This window comes from Mustela erminea, chromosome 3 (genome assembly GCF_009829155.1).
Source record: "Mustela erminea isolate mMusErm1 chromosome 3, mMusErm1.Pri, whole genome shotgun sequence".
NCBI lineage: Eukaryota > Metazoa > Chordata > Mammalia > Carnivora > Mustelidae > Mustela > Mustela erminea.
Genome location: NC_045616.1, coordinates 86,456,422 through 86,473,938, shown reverse-complemented (window position 1 = coordinate 86,473,938; position 17,517 = coordinate 86,456,422). Strand labels below are relative to the sequence as shown.

Genomic DNA, 17,517 nt, shown 5'->3' with positions numbered 1-17,517 from the left:
CATTATCCAGTTACCCTATCCCCCCACCCTCTCCCCTCCAGCAACCCCCAGTTTCTTTCCTATAGCGCTCCTTTTGACTGGAGATTTTTATTTTATTTTATTTTATTTTGGAACCTGGTGATTTAAAATGCTCTTTGTTGCTCCCTCTAGTGTCTATCTGCAGCATTTTAGTTTTCTATGTTCTATGGCAGTAGTTGTCCCTTGTTCTCAGTGATCACTAGGCATCCAGGGTATGCTGGTTTCCTGTCAGCAACCCGAGTCAGATAAAACAGATACCAGTTTCTTAGGCAGCTTTCCAAAATCCCAAAAGTCTGGACACATCCTCACTTTTCTCTCTCCTTCGTCCCCTTGGTATTTTCTTTTGTTCTCCATAGCCTTCAGGCATCCAAACTATGCCAGTTCGATCAGTTCTCTGATTGGGGCAATATAGAAATTAGTCCTTTAAGGCAGCCTTCTGAGAAGTTGTTACATTGGACACATGCTGTGCTCTTTTCTTTCCTCTGGAAGGGCCAGTAGCAAGCCAGGGTATTCTTTCTTGGTGGGTCAACGTGGGTGCAGGGCTGATGTGAGCCAAGTAAAATTTATTCTTTGTACTTGTTTCAGCGTAGCTATTTCAGCCTTGTGTTCACCCGGGAGTACTCCAGCTTTGTAACTGGACTCTGGAATCCTCATAAAGGAATTTTGGTCTGTATATTGTTGCTAATTGTATTTTTGTGGGAGAATAAGGGCTGGGAATTCTTATTCTGTTATTTTGCTGGCATCATTTTGATACACTCTGAGTTAATTTTTGTAGATGGTGTGAGGTAGTGGTCTACCTTAATACTTTTGCAAGTGGATATACAGTTATCCTGGCACTGTTTATTGAAAAGAACTATTCTTTCCCTGTTGAAATGTTGGGGAACCGTTGTTGGAATTCAGTTGATCAAGGAATGCCTTCCTGTCAGTAGGGCACAAGACTCTTGATCTCTAGGTTGTGAGTTCGAGCCCCATGTTGGGTGTAGAAATTACTTAAAAAAGAAATCTTTAAAAAGAAGAAAGAAAAGAAAATCAGTTGATCAATAAATGTGGGAGTTAATTTCTGGATTCCCATTTCTATTCCATTGATTTATATGTCTGTCCTTATCCCAGTACCACACTCTCTTCGTTATTATATTTTTGAGGCAAGTTTTAGAAATTATTTGTTCTCCAACTTTGTTCTTTTTCTCAAGATTTTCTTGGCTCTTCTGGGTGACCTGCATTTCCATATGAATTTTAGGATCGGCTTGTCAGTTTCTGCAAGGAAACCAGCTTACTTTTGATAGGGAGTATGTTGTAGATCCATTTGGACAGTATTTCCATTTTAATGGTGTAAAGTCTTCTGATCCATGAACATGGGATTTTCCCCATTTAGATGTTTTTTAATTCCCTTCTTTTTAGTTTAATTAATTAATTACTTATTTTTAAAGATTTTACTTGTTTATTTGACACACAGAGAGAGAATAAGCAGGGAGTGCAGCAGAGGGAGAGGGAATAGCAGACTTCTTACAGAGCAGGGAGCCCAAAGGGCTTGGATCCCAGGACCCTGGGATCACGATCTGAACTGAAGACAGATGCTTAACCAACTGAGCCACTCAGGTGCCCCTTCTTTAATTCCTTTCAACATTGTTTTGGAGTTTCCAGAGTACACATTTTATATTTCTTTTGCTAAATTTATTTCTTAATATTTTCTTTTTTTTAAAGATTTTATTTGTTTATTTGACGAGATCACAAGTAGGCTGAGAGTCAGGCAGAGTGAGAGGAAGGGAAGCAGGCTCCCTGCTGAGCAGAGAGCCCTACATGGGGCTCAATTCCAGGACCCTGGGATCATGACCTGAGCTGAAGGCAGAGGCTTTAACCCACTGAGCCATCCAGGCGCCCCCTTTTTAAAAAACATTTTAAAATAGATTTTTCATTGCATTTTTTATTGGTTCATTTTTACAATAGTTAGTCTATAAAATATAATTGATGGGTTTTTATATTAATCTTTTATCCTATAACCTTTCTGATGTCATTTATTTGTTTTACAGTTTTTAGTGGATTCTTTAGGATTTTCAATATACAAGGACTGGTCATCTCTAAATGGAGATAGTTTTAATCTTCCTATCCATTGCATCTGAATGTCTTTGATCTTGTATTCTTCCCTAATTGGGCTAGCTAGAGCCTCTAGCACAATGTTGAATAGAAGTGGTTAGAGAAAACTTTCCTGACTTGTCGCTGACCTTAGGCAAAAGCACACTGGTTTTCACCTGTAACTATAATATTACCTTTCAGTAGGTCTTTGAAAATGACCCCTCTTTCATTTCCGGTTTTACTAATTTTAGTCTTGTGGCTTTTTCTCTTCGTCAATATAGCTAAGGTTTTGTCAGTTTTCTTGATCTTTTCAAAGAACCAACTTTGGCTTCATTGTCTTCTTCTTCAGTTTTCCACTCTATCTCATGAATGCCCTTATCAGGATAAGGAAATTCCCTTCTCTTCCTAGTTTGATGGCTGATTTTATTATAAAATGGTGTTGGATTTTGCCAAACGATTTTTCTGCATGTATTCAGATGATCATATGGTGTTTGTATTTTAATCAATTGATATATCAGTATGAGCTGAATTGTGTCCCCCCAAAATTCATGTGTTGATGCCTGAACCGAAGTACCTCAGAATATATTTGGAATTATATTTGGAGATATATATTTTTAAAATTTATTCCATTTTTTCAGTGTTCCAAGATTCATTGTTTTTGTACCACAGTGAGTGTTCCATGCAATACGTGCCCTCCTTAATACCTACCACCAGGCTCACCTATCTCCCATCTCCCTCCCCTCTAAAACCCTCAGTTTGTTTCTCAGAGTCCCAGTCTGTCATGGTTCATCTCCCCCTCTAATTTCCCCCAATTCACTTTTCCTTTTCTTCTCCTAATGTCCTCCACGTTATTCTTTATGCTCCCCAAGTAAGTGAAACCATATGATAACTGACTCTCTCTGCTTGACTTATGTCACTCGGCATAGTCTCTTCCAGTCCCGTCCATGTTGATAAAAAAAGTTGGGTATTCGTCCTTTCTGATGGAGTCATAATACTCCATAGTATATATGGACCATCTTCTTTATCCATTCATCTGTTGAAGGGCATCTTGGCTCTTTCCACAGTTCGGCAATTGTGGCCATTTTTAAAGAAGTAATTGACGTAGGCTTGCCTGGGTGGCTCAGTTGTTGGGCATCTGCCTTTGGCTCAAGTCACCATCCCAGGGTCCTGGGATCAAGCCCCACATCAGGTTCCCTACTCAGCAGGAAGCCTGCTTCTTCCTCTCCCATTCCGTCTGCTTGTGTTCCCTCTCTTGCTGTGTCTTCCTCTGTCAAATAAATAAATAAAAAATTTTAAAAAGAAATAACTGAGTTAAAATGAAGTCATTGAGGTGAATCTTAATGCAATATGACTGATGTCCTTTTAAGAAGAGGAAATTAGACCTCTGCCTCTGCTCACACCCTCTGTCTCTAAAATAAATAAATCTTTAAAAAGAAAAAGAAATTAGTTCATCAACACACACAGAGGGAAGACCATGTGAAGTCACAGTGAGGAGATGGCCATTTATAAGCCAAGGAGAGAAGCCTTGAAAGATATTAACACTGGTGATATATTGATCTTGGAATTCTAGCCTTCAGAATTACAAGAAAGTAAATTTCTGTTGTTTAGCTCACCCAGTCTGTGATACTTTGTTATGGCAACCTGTACAACCTAATATATATTACATTTATTGATTTTCAGATGTTAAACCAACTTGATGATGGTGTATAATTCCTTTTATATATTGCTGAATTTGGTTTTCTGGTATTCCATTGAGTATTTTTGTGTTTATATTCATAAAAGATAGTGGTCTGTAGTTTTCTTTTCTGGTCATGTCTTTTGTTTTGGATATCAGAGTAATACTGCCCTCAGAAGGGGCACCTGGATGGCTCAGTGGGTTAAGCCTCTGCCTTAGGCTCAGGTCATGATCTTGGGGTCCTGGGATTGAGCTCTGCATTGGGCTCTTTGCTTAGCAGGGAGCCTCCTTCCTCATCTCTCTCTGCCTACCTCTCTGCCTACTTCTGTCTACTTGTGATTACTCTCTCTGTCAAATAAATAAAAAATCTTCTAAAAAAAAGAATGAGCCAGGAAGTATTTGTTCTTCTTTTTTAAGAAAAGATTTTATTTGTTTATTTATGAGAAAGCAGGGGAGAGGAGGAGCAGAGGGAGAGGGACAACAGGATTCCATGTTGAGCTCTGAGCCCTACGTGGGACTCAATCTCAGGACCCTAGGATCATGACCTGAGCCAAAACCAAGAGTAAGGTGCTTAACCAACTAGCCATCCAGGTGTCCCTTGCTCCTCTTCTATTCTTTGGAAGAGTTTGTAAAGAACTGCTATTAATATTTATGAAAATGTTTGGTAGAATTCATTCATGATGTCTTTTGTGTTTTTTTCCCCGTGTAGTTCTAATTCAATCTATTTACTAATTCAATCTAGTTAGTAATTCAATCTATTTACTTTTCATATGTCCACTCAGATTTTCTATTTTTCTTTTTACCCAATTTTGGTATTTGTGTATCCTAAGAATTTTTTCATCTAAACTACTCATTTATTGGTACACAGCTGTTCATAATATTCTCTTATCTTTTTTATTTCTTTAAGGTTTGTAGTAATGTCTTCTTTCATTGCTGGTTTTAGTAATCTTCATTTTCTTGACTTTTCTCTTGGTCAATCTAGGTAAAGTTTTGTCAATTATGTTGATCTTTTCAAAGAACCAACTTGTGCCTTTGTCATCTTTCTCTACTGTTTTTCCTCTTTTTATTTATTTTTTCTTTAATCCTTTAAATTTAGTTTGTTTTTATTTTTCCAGTATCTTAAAGTAGGAGGTTAGGTAATTGATTTGAGGTATATCTTCCTCTTCAGTGTCAACACTACAGCTATACATCTTCCTTTGAGCATTGTTTTAGTTGCATTCCATAAGTTTTCATATATTGTGTCTTTCATTTCATTTATCTCAGCATTTCATTTATCTCAGAGTGTTTCCTAATTTCCCTTGTTCTTCTTTGACCCATGGTTATTTTAGCATATGTGATTTAATTTCTACATATATCTGAATTCCCTAAATTTCAGTTTGTTATAGATTTCTAATTTTATTCCATTATGGTCAGATAACACGTTTTGTATGGTATCAGTCCCTTTAAACTTACTGAAGTTTATTTTATGGCATAGGGTTGGGAAGGGCATTCTAATGTGCAACCTTTTTTTTTAAATGATTTTTTAAAGTTTTTTTTTTAAATTTATTTGACACAGAGATAGAGAGTACAAGTAGGCAGAGCAGCAGGCAGAGGGAGAGGGAGAATTAGGCTCTCCGTTGAGCAGAGAGCCTTATGTGGGGCTTGATCCCAGGACCCTGGGATCATTTAACCGACTGTGCCACCCAGGCACCCCTCATGCGCAGTCTTTCAGATTTCACTTAGTCATGTAAGAATGGGTCTTGGGCTTGGAACACTTCCTTACCAAGAAATGGAGTCTGCACAGCCTATGATAGTCTTATTATCTTGTGTGGGAATATCTTTCCCTCTTTCAGACTCACTGAAGCTCTTGTCTCTGCTTGGAGCATGTGAATCATGTGGTATCTGACCAAGCCCACTGTTACATCTGTCCTCTGTGAAGAGGAGAAAAGGTCTTTCTACTGTGGTACAGGAGGGGTGCACAGAGAAACCCACTGGCCATGGGATACTGATGCCCAGTACTGAAGCTGATCTTGGTCTGTCTTTTCTCTATGTAAATACAATGTTGTTCCATCCTGCTTGACTGTATTGTGTTCTTCTTGGCAACTCTGATGCCAAGATGCAATGGGCATAAGTATTTAGAGTCCTCCCTTGGGGTTGATACCTGGTGCACAGTAATTTGCTTGACACTTAGCATGTGGTCTGTTATGGAGAATGTTCTTGTGCAGTTGAGAAGAATAGATATTGTGCTGTCAGTGGGTGAGTATTCTGTAAATGTCTTTTTTGGTCTAGTTGGTTTACAGTGTTTTTAAAGCCTTCCATTTACTTACTGATCATCTGTCTAGGTGTTATCCATTGCCAGAAGTAAGGTATTAAAATCTCCAGCTTTTAGTATTGAATTGTCTATTTCTTCTTTCATTTCTGTTAGCTCTTGCTTTATGTATTTGGGGGCTCTGTTGTTAGCTGTCTATATTCTTATAATTGTTATACTTTCCTAATCAACTCTTGTCATGATGAAATATCTCTCTATTTCCAGTAATATTTTTGTCTGATATTAGCATAGCCACTGCAGCTCTCTTGTGGTTGCTATTTTTATAATATATGTTTTTCCATCCTTTACTTTCAATTTATCTGTATCTTTGAGTCTAAAGTTGCCTTCTGTTGATGACATATAGTTGGACCTTGTTATTTTAATATCTAGTCTGGTAATTCTGCCCAAGAGTGAACCTGGTGATGTAATAACGGATCTCACCAAGATCTCACAGTGAAAGATCCCCTTGTGATTCTGGCAGTGAGCATATGTACACGTCTATTTTCTAATCTTTCTTGTAGTATTTATGGAGATCCCATTTTGGCTTAGTTTTGATTACTACTCATTATTGAAAGTAGTTCCTTTAAGACTAGCTATCTGCAGGTGAAGAATGTAAATGGATGGGCCAGCAGAGCTCTGGACTAACATGAAGGTATCCTTATTAATGTTTGGTAGAGTAGTTTGTGTGTACCTTAGTTTCTGCATATCTCCAACTGATGAGAATTGGCAGCTGCAGAGCAATTTGTTATCCAGAATTTTCTCTTCACCTTACTACATACATCCTTAGCTTCACTCTTGAAATAATAGTGCTTCTGCTCTCTGTCACATTTAGTCCTGCTTTCTCTTATATTTTGTGCTGACAAATAGGATGAAAGGAGAATCCTGCCTGATTCAGCCTATGTACCTAGGTCTTTTTGTTCAGTCTGGGGAGGTAAATTTTCCCTTCACCCTTCAAGCGTCTTGTGGCTGGTCTAAGAATTAAATTAACATGAGACAGATTAACAGGAGAAAATAAAATTTAATTAAATACATGCAGGGGAATCCACATAAACGTTAGAGATTCCAAAGACAGTTAACAAAATGAAGTACATATATGACTTTCTGAACTAAAGAGAAAAGGGTAGGATCTAAGGCTTCAAAGGGGCAGAAGGCAATTCATAGGAAGGTGGAAAGAGTAAATGTCTGGTAAACAAATGTGTGCTGGGTCATCCAAAAAAAATATGACATTGGGAAAACTTTGATCAAACAGGCCTTGCTAGCTTCTTCCCTGTCTACCATATCATATTATGCTGCAGTTATCTATGGTGATAGCTCCCTTCCTGGAACACATCCTGTAAATTATTTTAGGCAGATAGAGGGGAGGTTTTTTTTTTTTTTTTAAAAGCCCTCTGTTTCTTAAAAATAACCAGCCTATGAGGAGCACCGGTTGTCATATATAACTTTGAAGCATTTAATTTTACAACTGAAACTAATATTGGACTGTATGTTAATTAACTGGAATTTAAATGAAAACTTGGGAAAAAATAATCAGCCTAAAATAATACACCAGCCAAACAGACACATTTTGGGATGGCAAATTATGCATCCCTGTCGTTCCAAACAAAGAATCATTTGTTTTGTTTTTCAGTATGAACCACTACTCTGGAAAACTCCAGTCTATCAGCTCTTCCCAAGTCTCCAGTGGGACGAATTCACTCTTAGCATTTTCTCACATCTTGGTCCAATTTTCATGGTACTTGGTAATTTCTCTTCATATATATTATGCTAGAAGTTCATTTGTTTTATAGAGTTTCATCAAAGATGAAAGCTGATCATGTCACTGAACCCCTTTAGTTCTAATTATTTTTTATTTGATTTCATGAGTAGAAAATTATATTGCCTATAAATTTATCATCTAACAATATATGTTATTCTCCTTTCTAACACATATACACATTTCTTTATTTTATATTGATTAGCCTAGCATATCCAAGTCAGTATTGAATAATAACTATGAGATGAAGTATCTGGTTATGCTCATGATTTTTCATGGAAATTATTCTGGTGTTTTTTTGTTTAAATTGAAGATGGGGGATGCCTGAGTGGCTCAGTCAGTTAAGCATCTGCCTTCAGCCCAGGTCATGATACCAGGGTCCTGGAATTGAGTCCTACATTGGGTTCCCTGCTCAGCAAGGAGCTTGCTTCTCCCTTTGCCTGCTGCTCCCCATGCTTGTACTCTCTGTCTCTGACAAATAAATGAATAAGATCTTTAAAAAAATATATATAAAATGAAGGTGGTCATTGTTTTGTGACAGCGGTCAAATTTTTATCAAATTGCTTTTAAGCATCTATCATAAGAATGCTCTAGTAATATTTTGTTTAGCATGTTTTGAAACTATAATGTGAGATTTGTGTAGAGTCTTTTTTAGAGAATGTTGATAGAATCATTGTCAGATTTTTATTTCAGGTTAAGCACTATCTAATAAACTGATGTCAGTTGGGTTAGTTGGTAATGATTGCAGGCCTTCCTTTTAAGCTACACTTGATGAAAATTTTCATCCACAGCTCAGAGGAAGATCTAGTGTGACTGCTTACCAAATATGTGCAATACAAAATTTGAATGTAGATAAAATATATTATGTAATTGAACAAGATAGGTTAGCTTTTAACCCAGTAATATTCAGCAAATTGGAGTAAAAAAGAAAAAGTACAAAAGTCTAGGACTTCTTGATCTGTGGCTTAAGACCATCTAGAAAAAAATATATATTAATTTTAGTTTTCAATCCATCATGAAAAAAAGTATTTGTGTTTTAAAGAGCTAGATGTAATTTTAGACTCTATTCCTTGATTTGTAATATTTAGAATGAAAGTAATGCAGCTGGCTGGGTCCAACGATGCAGAGGGGGGTCCCACAGGACCAGCCAAGAGGGTCCTTTGGCTTCACGCAGGATGGAAATCAAATGTGAGCCCTGAGAAGTGAGAGCAGAATTTATTGAAGATATGTGGAGAGAGCCGATACAGACAGTCTGGGAGACTCAGAAAGAAACAGGGAGAGTGTCTCATCTTTGCTTGGCATTTGGGGTTTAGATCGAAGACAGTGGTCTGGTGTATGTGTCCCCTCATACATTTCAGGAATTAGTCAAAACAAGGATGAATTCTTAGACATCTTCTGTAAGTTACTGAAGCTCTGGAGTCAGTGGTCTTGGAAAACATTCATGATAACCTCTCTTGGGTACTCCTTGGATGTTATCTGTTGTGCTGGAAGACTGAAGAAATCATTAACTCTTTGACTGTTACAAGGAGGACATTAGGCATGTGTAAGAATAGATCTAGACAGGGAGACTGAAGGGACTGCATGAAAAAAGTGCTTTTTAAATTCTTTTTCCTTCTTCTATTCTTGCTAGGACCTATACCCTCACCTCACACATGCCTAAATGTATGTTCTCCTTATCAAGGAGAAAAGATCTCTTTTTGCTTCAGATGTGACCAACCTGGAGTATGACTTTAAGTTCTGAGGGCTACACTTTGAAGAGGAAATAGAAAAAGATTTTTAGAAAAAGGTAATTTTGGGGGGTACCTGGGTGGCTCAGTAGGTTAAGCCTCTGCCTTGAGCTTGGGTCATGACCTCAGGGTCCTGGAATCGAGCCCCACATCAGGCTTTCTGCTCAGCTGGAAGCCTGCTTCCCCCTTTCTCTCTGCTTGCCTCTGCCTGCTTGTGATCTCTTTCTGTCAAATAAATAAAATTAAAAAAAAATCTTTAAAAAAGATAATTTTTGGAAAATTGGCAAATAATTGTAAAAGGTAGTGCATAAGCACAATATAGAGTCAGAGTGAAGATTCATGAAGAAAGGTTTGAGATACTTTATATGGTATTATGTAATGGAGAAAAACAAGTTACTTGGGATTAGAAATTTGAGAAAGAAATTCTGTAGTAATATGTTAGATGCAAGTAAAAAAAAAAAAAAGTAACATAGGATGTTGTATATTGAGAGTGCGTTAGCCACTTAATTTGTGTGCCCAGAGCATAGCTAGATACTTAAGAGACAAAATTTGAGTGATGTAGATCTCTACCCCCAAAGAACTATTCTGTGAGACTTGATTTGGGATAAAAAAAGAAAAAAAGACTTGATTTGGACACTTGATCAGCTTTTACAGGATGAAAATTTGCTTAATGTGACACTGATATCTTGTCTTTAAATTTACTTTAAGTACGTAATATGTTCCCAAGGAGTAATCTTAAGCACTAAGAAAATCTGGTTTAGGGACACTTGGGTGGCTCAGTTGGTTCTCTCTCGCAAATAAATAAAACCTTTAAAAAATAAAATATGTTTTAAAATCTTAATTTTGCAGACATCTGTGTGGTTCTGCCTGTTAAGTGTCTGCCTTCAGCTCAGGTCATAATTCTGGGGTCCTGGCTTCCAGTTCTGCATTGGGCTTCTTGCTCAGCAAGGAGCCTGCTTCTCCCTTTGCCTGCCTCTGTCCCTGCTTGTGCTCTCTCTCTGATAAATAAGTAAATCTTAATTTTGTTTTAAAAGCAATATCCTTTTGTTGCAGGTCATTGAGCACAATGGCCAAGAAATTCTTAAGACACAATATGGTGTAACTTAGTAATTTATTTAAGTAGTATGGGACAGGACCCATGGGCAGAAAGAGTTGCACTTTTTGCTATATGAAGCTGGTGGATAAATGCTTAGTGCTCAAGGGGGAGGGGACATGCAGGGAGTATTAAATCATAAATGTTTCTTTGAATTTCTACTCATAACACTACTTTTGTAAGATTTCTCTTGTGCTTATCATTCAGTTTAGTATTAACTAACAGATATACAGGCAGTAATGAGACCCTTTAAGGATGTATTTGATCCTTATTAATACTATGCAGGCTAGTGGTCAGTCTTCTGGGTTAAATGTGAACATTTTTCTGCTTCTATCCCTCATCACTTTTGTGGTATGTGTTAGATTTACTATTTTCTCATTTGGCTGCAAGATCTCTGGTAGGAGCTTACGCGTTATGGCTAGAAATCTCTTGAATTTATAATTTAAGGCTAAGCTTGGTTGGGAGAGACTTATAATAATGTCTTGGCAATAGAACCCAAGCAGAAATCAAAACTGTTTTTGTATTGAGTCCACTTAAAGTTGTAATGGTACCTGAGTAAAGCTCAAAAATGTCTGAATAAGGGGAAACTACGGCAAATGGCATAAAATGGCAAAAGAGAAGTTCGCTAAAGAGAAGTTCGCTAATGAGAAATTTTACGAGATCATGGATTTAGTGTTCACCTTGTTATCTTATACAAAAGGAAAGACTCTTGAGATATTCTCATCTTCGGAATATCTAAATATCCCAAATATCTCCTGAATATTGCTTTCCTACAAATCCCATTTATGCCTACAGATAGTAGATAGGGAGATAGATAGGGAGGCAGGTGACAGAACAAATCCCACTAGGTGAGTGCTATTCACTTATTCTTGACAGAAATTAAATCCTTTAAAAATAATCATCAGTGGGGGCGCCTGGGTGGCTCAGTGGTTTGGGCTGCTGCCTTCGGCTCGGGTCATGATCTCAGGATCCTGGGATCAAGCCCCGCATCGGGCTCTCTGCTCCGCAGGAAGCCTGCTTCCCTCTCTCTCTCTGTCTCTGCCTGCCTCTCTGCCTACTTGTGATCTCTGTCTGTCAAATAAATAAATAAAATCTTTAAAAAAAAATAATCATCAGTGGCAGGTTAGACAGAGAAATGGGAAGAGAGGGGAAGCCAGAAGTCTGAGAGGTATGTGTAGGGGTAAGAATTTTTGTCAAGATTTTTCATTCGATTCTCAGTATGTTTTTCCTTTTCCCCACTTACTAATCCACACCCACACATATTGTCCTAGACAGAGCTCGGAAATTCTAAACCCAGTATAACTGGAAACTTGATTGCAGGTCTTAAAATCAGGGGCCTTCCAAAAGTTGAGTGCATCTCTCCAGATATATTTCAGGGGCTGCTAATGGAAAAGTGAAAAGTACAGCTTTGCACCCCAAAGCTGTTAGCATTAAATGAAAATGAGGAAATGCAAATCCTAATCTCTGACACTGAAGTAGATAATTAATTCTGATTCTGAAATTTGGTGAATAAATTTAATTTTTATGGGTTGTTTCACATCCTAATGAGCATTCCGCAAGATGGCTATACTTACAGCTCTACCTAACACTTCAACGGGGCTGACATGTTTTCTGCTTTGATTTTATCCAAGACTTGGCGTCAATGATTTTCTTGGTTCCTTAACTCAGAAAGACAAATTAGTCTAGGACATTTACTACTTAAATTGCCTTATGTTGCTGCTTGCCCTGCTTCCCTGGAAGAGATAAGTGTTTGGGTTTGTATTGTTCCCAGGGAGGTGATTGGTTCCCAGTGGCATAATGAATTTACCAATCCCACTTTCAGTCTTAAAGCCAGAATGCTGAAACAGCCTGCCTTCCCACCCCTCATTTTAATCAGCAATTTAAGAAACTATTATAACAGTGTTCAAACATATACCCAAGTTAAGAGAATTGTGTAATTAGCTCCCTAGTATCCAGCTTCAGCTTCAATAATTATCAACACTTCTAGGCAGTTTTCTGACCAGAAAATACATTGCCCTGGTAAGGCTGGGTGGCTCAGTCAGTTAAGCATCTGCCTTCTGCTCAGGTCATGATCCTGGGGTCCTAGAATCCATTCCCACATGGGGCTCCTTACCCAGCAGGGAACCTAATTCTGCCTTTGCCTGCTACTCCCCCTGCTTGTGTCCTCCCTCTCTCTCTCTCTCTCTTTCTCTCTCAAAAAATAAATGGGTAAAATCTTAAAAAGAAACAAAGAGAAAGAAAAAAAGAACATCACAGTGAAAGCTTCAATTTTTGATCAGTATTCAGCTTTTGTCTTTCAAATTTTGGTTCCTGGGGCTTTGGACCCTGCAACTGTATTAAAAGAAGTTTAAGAAATTTAGTACTTAATAGTCATTTGAGGGCACTCTCTTTTTTCAGCTCTCCTCCTCTTCAGGGAAATCGCCTTCCCCCTCAGGGAGATTCTCTGGTTGTAGGGTGCAAGGAGAAATTTGGAGATATTTCTTATAGCTCAGAGATGTTTTTCATAGAACTGATCAATATTACGATTTCCCTCCAGGAGACCGGCCTAAAAAGGAAGTTGGAGAATGTATGGACAGCTAGTCAGTTCCTACCCTGCCTCAATGCTATTTTCCAAATATCTACAGAGAGTAAATTTACAGACTAGTTCCGTGGTCACACAATGGAGAGTATCTCAGTGACTTTCTTCCCACTCCACTTGTCACGTCCTGCTGGGGATGAGTGTCAGTCTGAGTTTCAGGAGCTTATATTGACTGGTTTCTAACCTCTCTCAACCAGAGCGTCAAGGGCAGCTGGTAAGGCACTCCGCCCCAGGACCTCCTGGGGAAAGAGAAACCGCTGACCCGCAAAAAGCCAAACTGTAAGCTTTGCGCTCACCCACCTGGGTGCCTCGAAAAGCCAGAGTCCCAGGGAAGCTTGAGGAGGCATCTATTTCCCAATTTGCCCCTCGCTGATCGCCTCTATTGAAAATTTGGCTCCTGGTATAAAAGAAGGTGCAGGAGAGGCTTTAACCCGCCGCGGAGAGTCTGGGAATCCAGCATGCGATGCCCCTCAGTCCTTAGTTTGGGGGCTCCTGTTTCCTTAAGCTTCGAAGGCGTGGTCATTCGTGGCTCGGATCACGCCTCTCTCCGCCTCCGCCCCGTGGTTTTTCTGGCAGTTCCTCTCTCTTCGCCCGCACCGTAGGGGTTCTGGGGGGTTCGAGAGCCCTGGACTAGCCCCGGACTGGACGTTCCGCCGTCACACCGTGGCGAGAGAAGCCCAGCCCAGCTCAGTCCTAGTTACGCGCGGTCCTTAGGCGTTGGCTGTGGAGGTTACGCCGAGGCCGGCCTTAGGGCGTTGTCCTTCCGTTCGAGGGAAGATGGGTTAGCTTCTCCGAGCGTCTTCCGTGCCCCGCCCGGCGCCCGACGCCGGGACTTCGGGGAGATCCCTGCTAGCAGCGAGTGGAGACCGGTGCCTCCCTAGCCCGAGCTGTTTACCTCGTCTCTGCACCCCTAGGCGGCGCTGCGCTCCTGCCAGCTCCGCTTTCCCAGACGGCTGCCGCACTTCCAATCCGGCGAGCAGAGCTTCCAGCCGGCCAGCCCCGGGCAACTCCAGTGCGTCCAGGCTGCCGAACGTCGGCGCTCTGGGCATCTCTAGCCCGCGGCAGCGGGCAGCCGGCCCTTGCTCTTTCTAGCGGTTCATGCTCTCCGGGAGTCCGGAGCATGGTCCTGGGTCGCAGTTGGTGGAGCGAGGACGCCGAGAGGGAGGATGGTGGGCTGGAGGGTGGCGGTTCTGTGTCTGTGGATCTCCTGCGGCTCTGCCGCCGGACAGCTGGAATATTCAGTGCTGGAGGAGACCGTGCGGGGCGTAGCCGTAGGCAATGTTTCCGCGGACTTGGGGCTGTCGGCGGCCGCCCTGTCCTTGAGGAACTTTCGCTTCCTTTCCAGACACCGAGAGCCCTACTTCGGGGTGGATCCGGCCAGCGGTAGTTTGGTGGTCCTAGAGCCGGCGGACCGTGAACGGCTGTGTGAGACCAAAGCTGTCTGCGTCTTGACCTATGAGCTGGTGCTCGAGGACCCGCTGGAGCTCCACACGATGAGAGTTCACATCGTGGACACCAACGACAACTCGCCTCTCTTCCCTGCCGGCGACGTGCAGCTGCACATCCCCGAGTTCCTGATGCCCGGAGCCCGCTTTACTCTCCCCAATGCTCAAGATGCTGACGAGGGAAGCAACGGGGTCCTAAACTACAGTCTGAGCCCCAGCCAGCACTTTCGCCTGATCATGGGATCGCGGGTGGACGGCAGTGAATACCCGGAGTTGGTATTAGAGAAAGCGCTGGATCGGGAGCAGCGCGCCACCCACCAGCTGGTGCTCACTGCCAGGGACGGCGGGCAGCCGGCGCGCTCCGGAGACGCACACGTTACGGTCCTAGTGGTGGACACAAACGACAACGCGCCTGTATTTGAGCGCACAGTCTACCGCGCCAAGGTACCAGAGACTGCCCCCAACGGGACTGTGTTATTACGAGTTCAGGCCTCGGACCCGGATGAAGGCTCCAACGGGGAAATCCGGTACTTCTTAAGCAACAGCACGCGAGCAGCGCTGAGACACCACTTCCACGTGCACCCTAGAAATGGGGAGGTGCGGGTGGCTGCTTCTCTAGGTCCGCCTGAAACGTTGTTGGAGGCTTACATTGAGGCGAGGGATGAGGGCACCTTCGGTTTAGCTAGTACTGTCAAACTGCTGGTGGAAGTGACTGATGTGAACGATCACGCCCCTGAGGTCAATTTCCTGACTCTCTCCAGTTCGATTTCTGAGGACGCTCCCCCTGGCACAGTGATTGCTCTCCTTAGTCTCAGGGATGAGGATCTCGGTCCCAATGGTAAGGCCGTCTGTAGCATGTCCAGCGGAGGCCCTTTCAAGCTGAAGGCTTCCTTTGACAACTACTATAGCTTGCTGACTGATGGGCCGCTGGACCGGGAGCAGGTCAGCGAATACCAGGTCCTGATCACTGCCTCAGATGGTGGCTCGCCCCCCTTGAGCACCCGCAGGAAACTGACTGTGTTTGTTGCTGATGTGAATGACAATTCACCAAGCTTTGCTCAACCACAACAAGAACTTTTTGTGGCTGAAAACAATGGTCCTGGGGCGTCTCTAGGCCGGGTGTTTGCCCAGGATCCAGACCTGGGGAAGAACGGCCTTGTCTTCTATGAGTTGTTGGATATTATCTCTGAAAGGCAGAAAGTCTCTAGCTTGGTGGCAGTAGAATCACCCAGCGGGGCTATCACTGCCAAAATTTCCTTTGACTTTGAGCAGCTCAGGGGGTTTCACTTCCAAGTAGAAGCCCGGGATTGTGGTATTCCTCCCAGAAGTGCAACAGTGATTGTGAACTTGTTTGTGATAGATAGGAACGACAATGCTCCAGTCATCTTGTTTCCTGTGCCCAGGAATGGCTCTGTTCCAGTAGAAATTGTGCCCCGCTCTGCCAGGAGTGGACACTTGGTCACAAAAGTGGTAGCGGAGGATGCAGACAGTGGCTCTAATGCTTGGCTTTCCTACCATATTTCTCAGGCTTCTGACTCCAGGCTTTTCAGAATTTCAGCCAGTATGGGAGAACTCCGAACTGCCCGCTTAATTCTTCCCACTGATGCGGTTAAGCAGAGGGTGGTGGTGGAGGTTCGGGACCATGGAGACCCACCACTTTCCTCTTCCCTCACATTGGGTATACTCTTGAGCAACTCTGCTCCTCAGGTCCTCCCAAACTTTGAAGATACTTGGGAAACAGGAGGCCACCTTTCTACCCAGAACCTGTATTTAGTGATTGCTCTGGCCTGTATTTCCTTTTTATTTCTGGGGTGCTTACTTTTCTTTGTGTGTATCAAGGTGAACCAGAGCCCAGTTTGTTGTTCTCAAAGGTGCTGTGGCTCTCCAGAGGAACTGAGGTATGGGAGGAAGATGGCTCCAAATCCTCTGACATCAGCCACAATAGATGTCACTACAGTTGAGAGACTTTCTCAGACCTATCTCTATCGGGCCTCTCTAGGACCTGGTTCTGATAATAACAGTTTGCTGTTGCGTGGGGAATACAGTGCTGCTGACCTGAGAAATCTGGCTACTGGGGTAGGACTGAATTTGCCAATCGCCTGCATTCACATTCGGAATAGGAAGGGGGATCAGTTAAATGTCAATGCCATGGTAAGCAAATTTGGAGGGATTTTATTCCATTGGCCAGGAGGTGACTGTTTGCTATGTTCTGAAATGCTTCTTAGGTGAGTCTTTGGCAACACTTAATCCATTGAATTGAGCACTTCTGCTTAGCACCCCCTGTGCTAAGAATTCTGGGAGTATATGAGTAGTAAAAGACTGTCCTTGACCTCAGGGAACTTATAGTTTATTTTTGAGAAAAAAGGGTAAGAAATTCAAACCCATTAAAGAACAATAAACGTAACATAATGTAAAGGTCTAAAATTAGAAAGAAAGCACAAGTTTTGGGTACAGGTAATAAATGACCTGGAAAGTCTTTAATTCCTTTTGGGAATTGGTTTAAGGATTATTTAAAGCATAAATCCATCATTCAAAAAAAATATTTTGAGCAACAGATATGTGTAAGGCATTCTGATACCAAAAGTGGGAATGAAAAATGTGTAATACTCTTTGCATAACATAAGCATAATATCATGGAAGATGAGATATTTCCTCAAACTATAATAATACACGATTTAATGATGATAACCTAAAAAAAATGTAAAAATAAATTGCAACGGATGTTCAAAGAAGGGAGAGAGACTGTGAGAGAACATCTGGGAATGGAGGAGGGAATCAGAGAAGGCATGGTGGTAGAGATGGCATTTGAATTAAATCTTGAGTGATACACCATTTAATAAAATGCTACATATTTTCTAGGTCAGACTTTAA

General features: G+C 41.5%; 2 protein-coding genes across 5 annotated transcripts in view; both read left to right on the top strand.

Moving 5' to 3' along the window:
* The window catches only part of LOC116586455 (protocadherin alpha-C2), a 183,647-nt gene that overhangs the window by 90,021 nt on the left and 76,109 nt on the right, over positions 1 to 17,517 (top strand). The window contains exon 1 of one of the 4 annotated variants that reach the window (XM_032336458.1): positions 13,600 to 16,797. The exons of the other annotated variants lie outside the window; for them this stretch is intronic. Coding sequence (XP_032192349.1) covers positions 14,368 to 16,797 — 2,430 coding nt within the window. The 5' untranslated portion in view covers positions 13,600 to 14,367. Of the gene's footprint in view, positions 1 to 13,599; positions 16,798 to 17,517 lie in introns of those variants that run through there. 4 annotated transcript variants of the gene reach the window in all.
* LOC116586458 (protocadherin alpha-7-like) overlaps positions 1 to 17,517 on the top strand; it is a 106,192-nt gene that overhangs the window by 45,533 nt on the left and 43,142 nt on the right.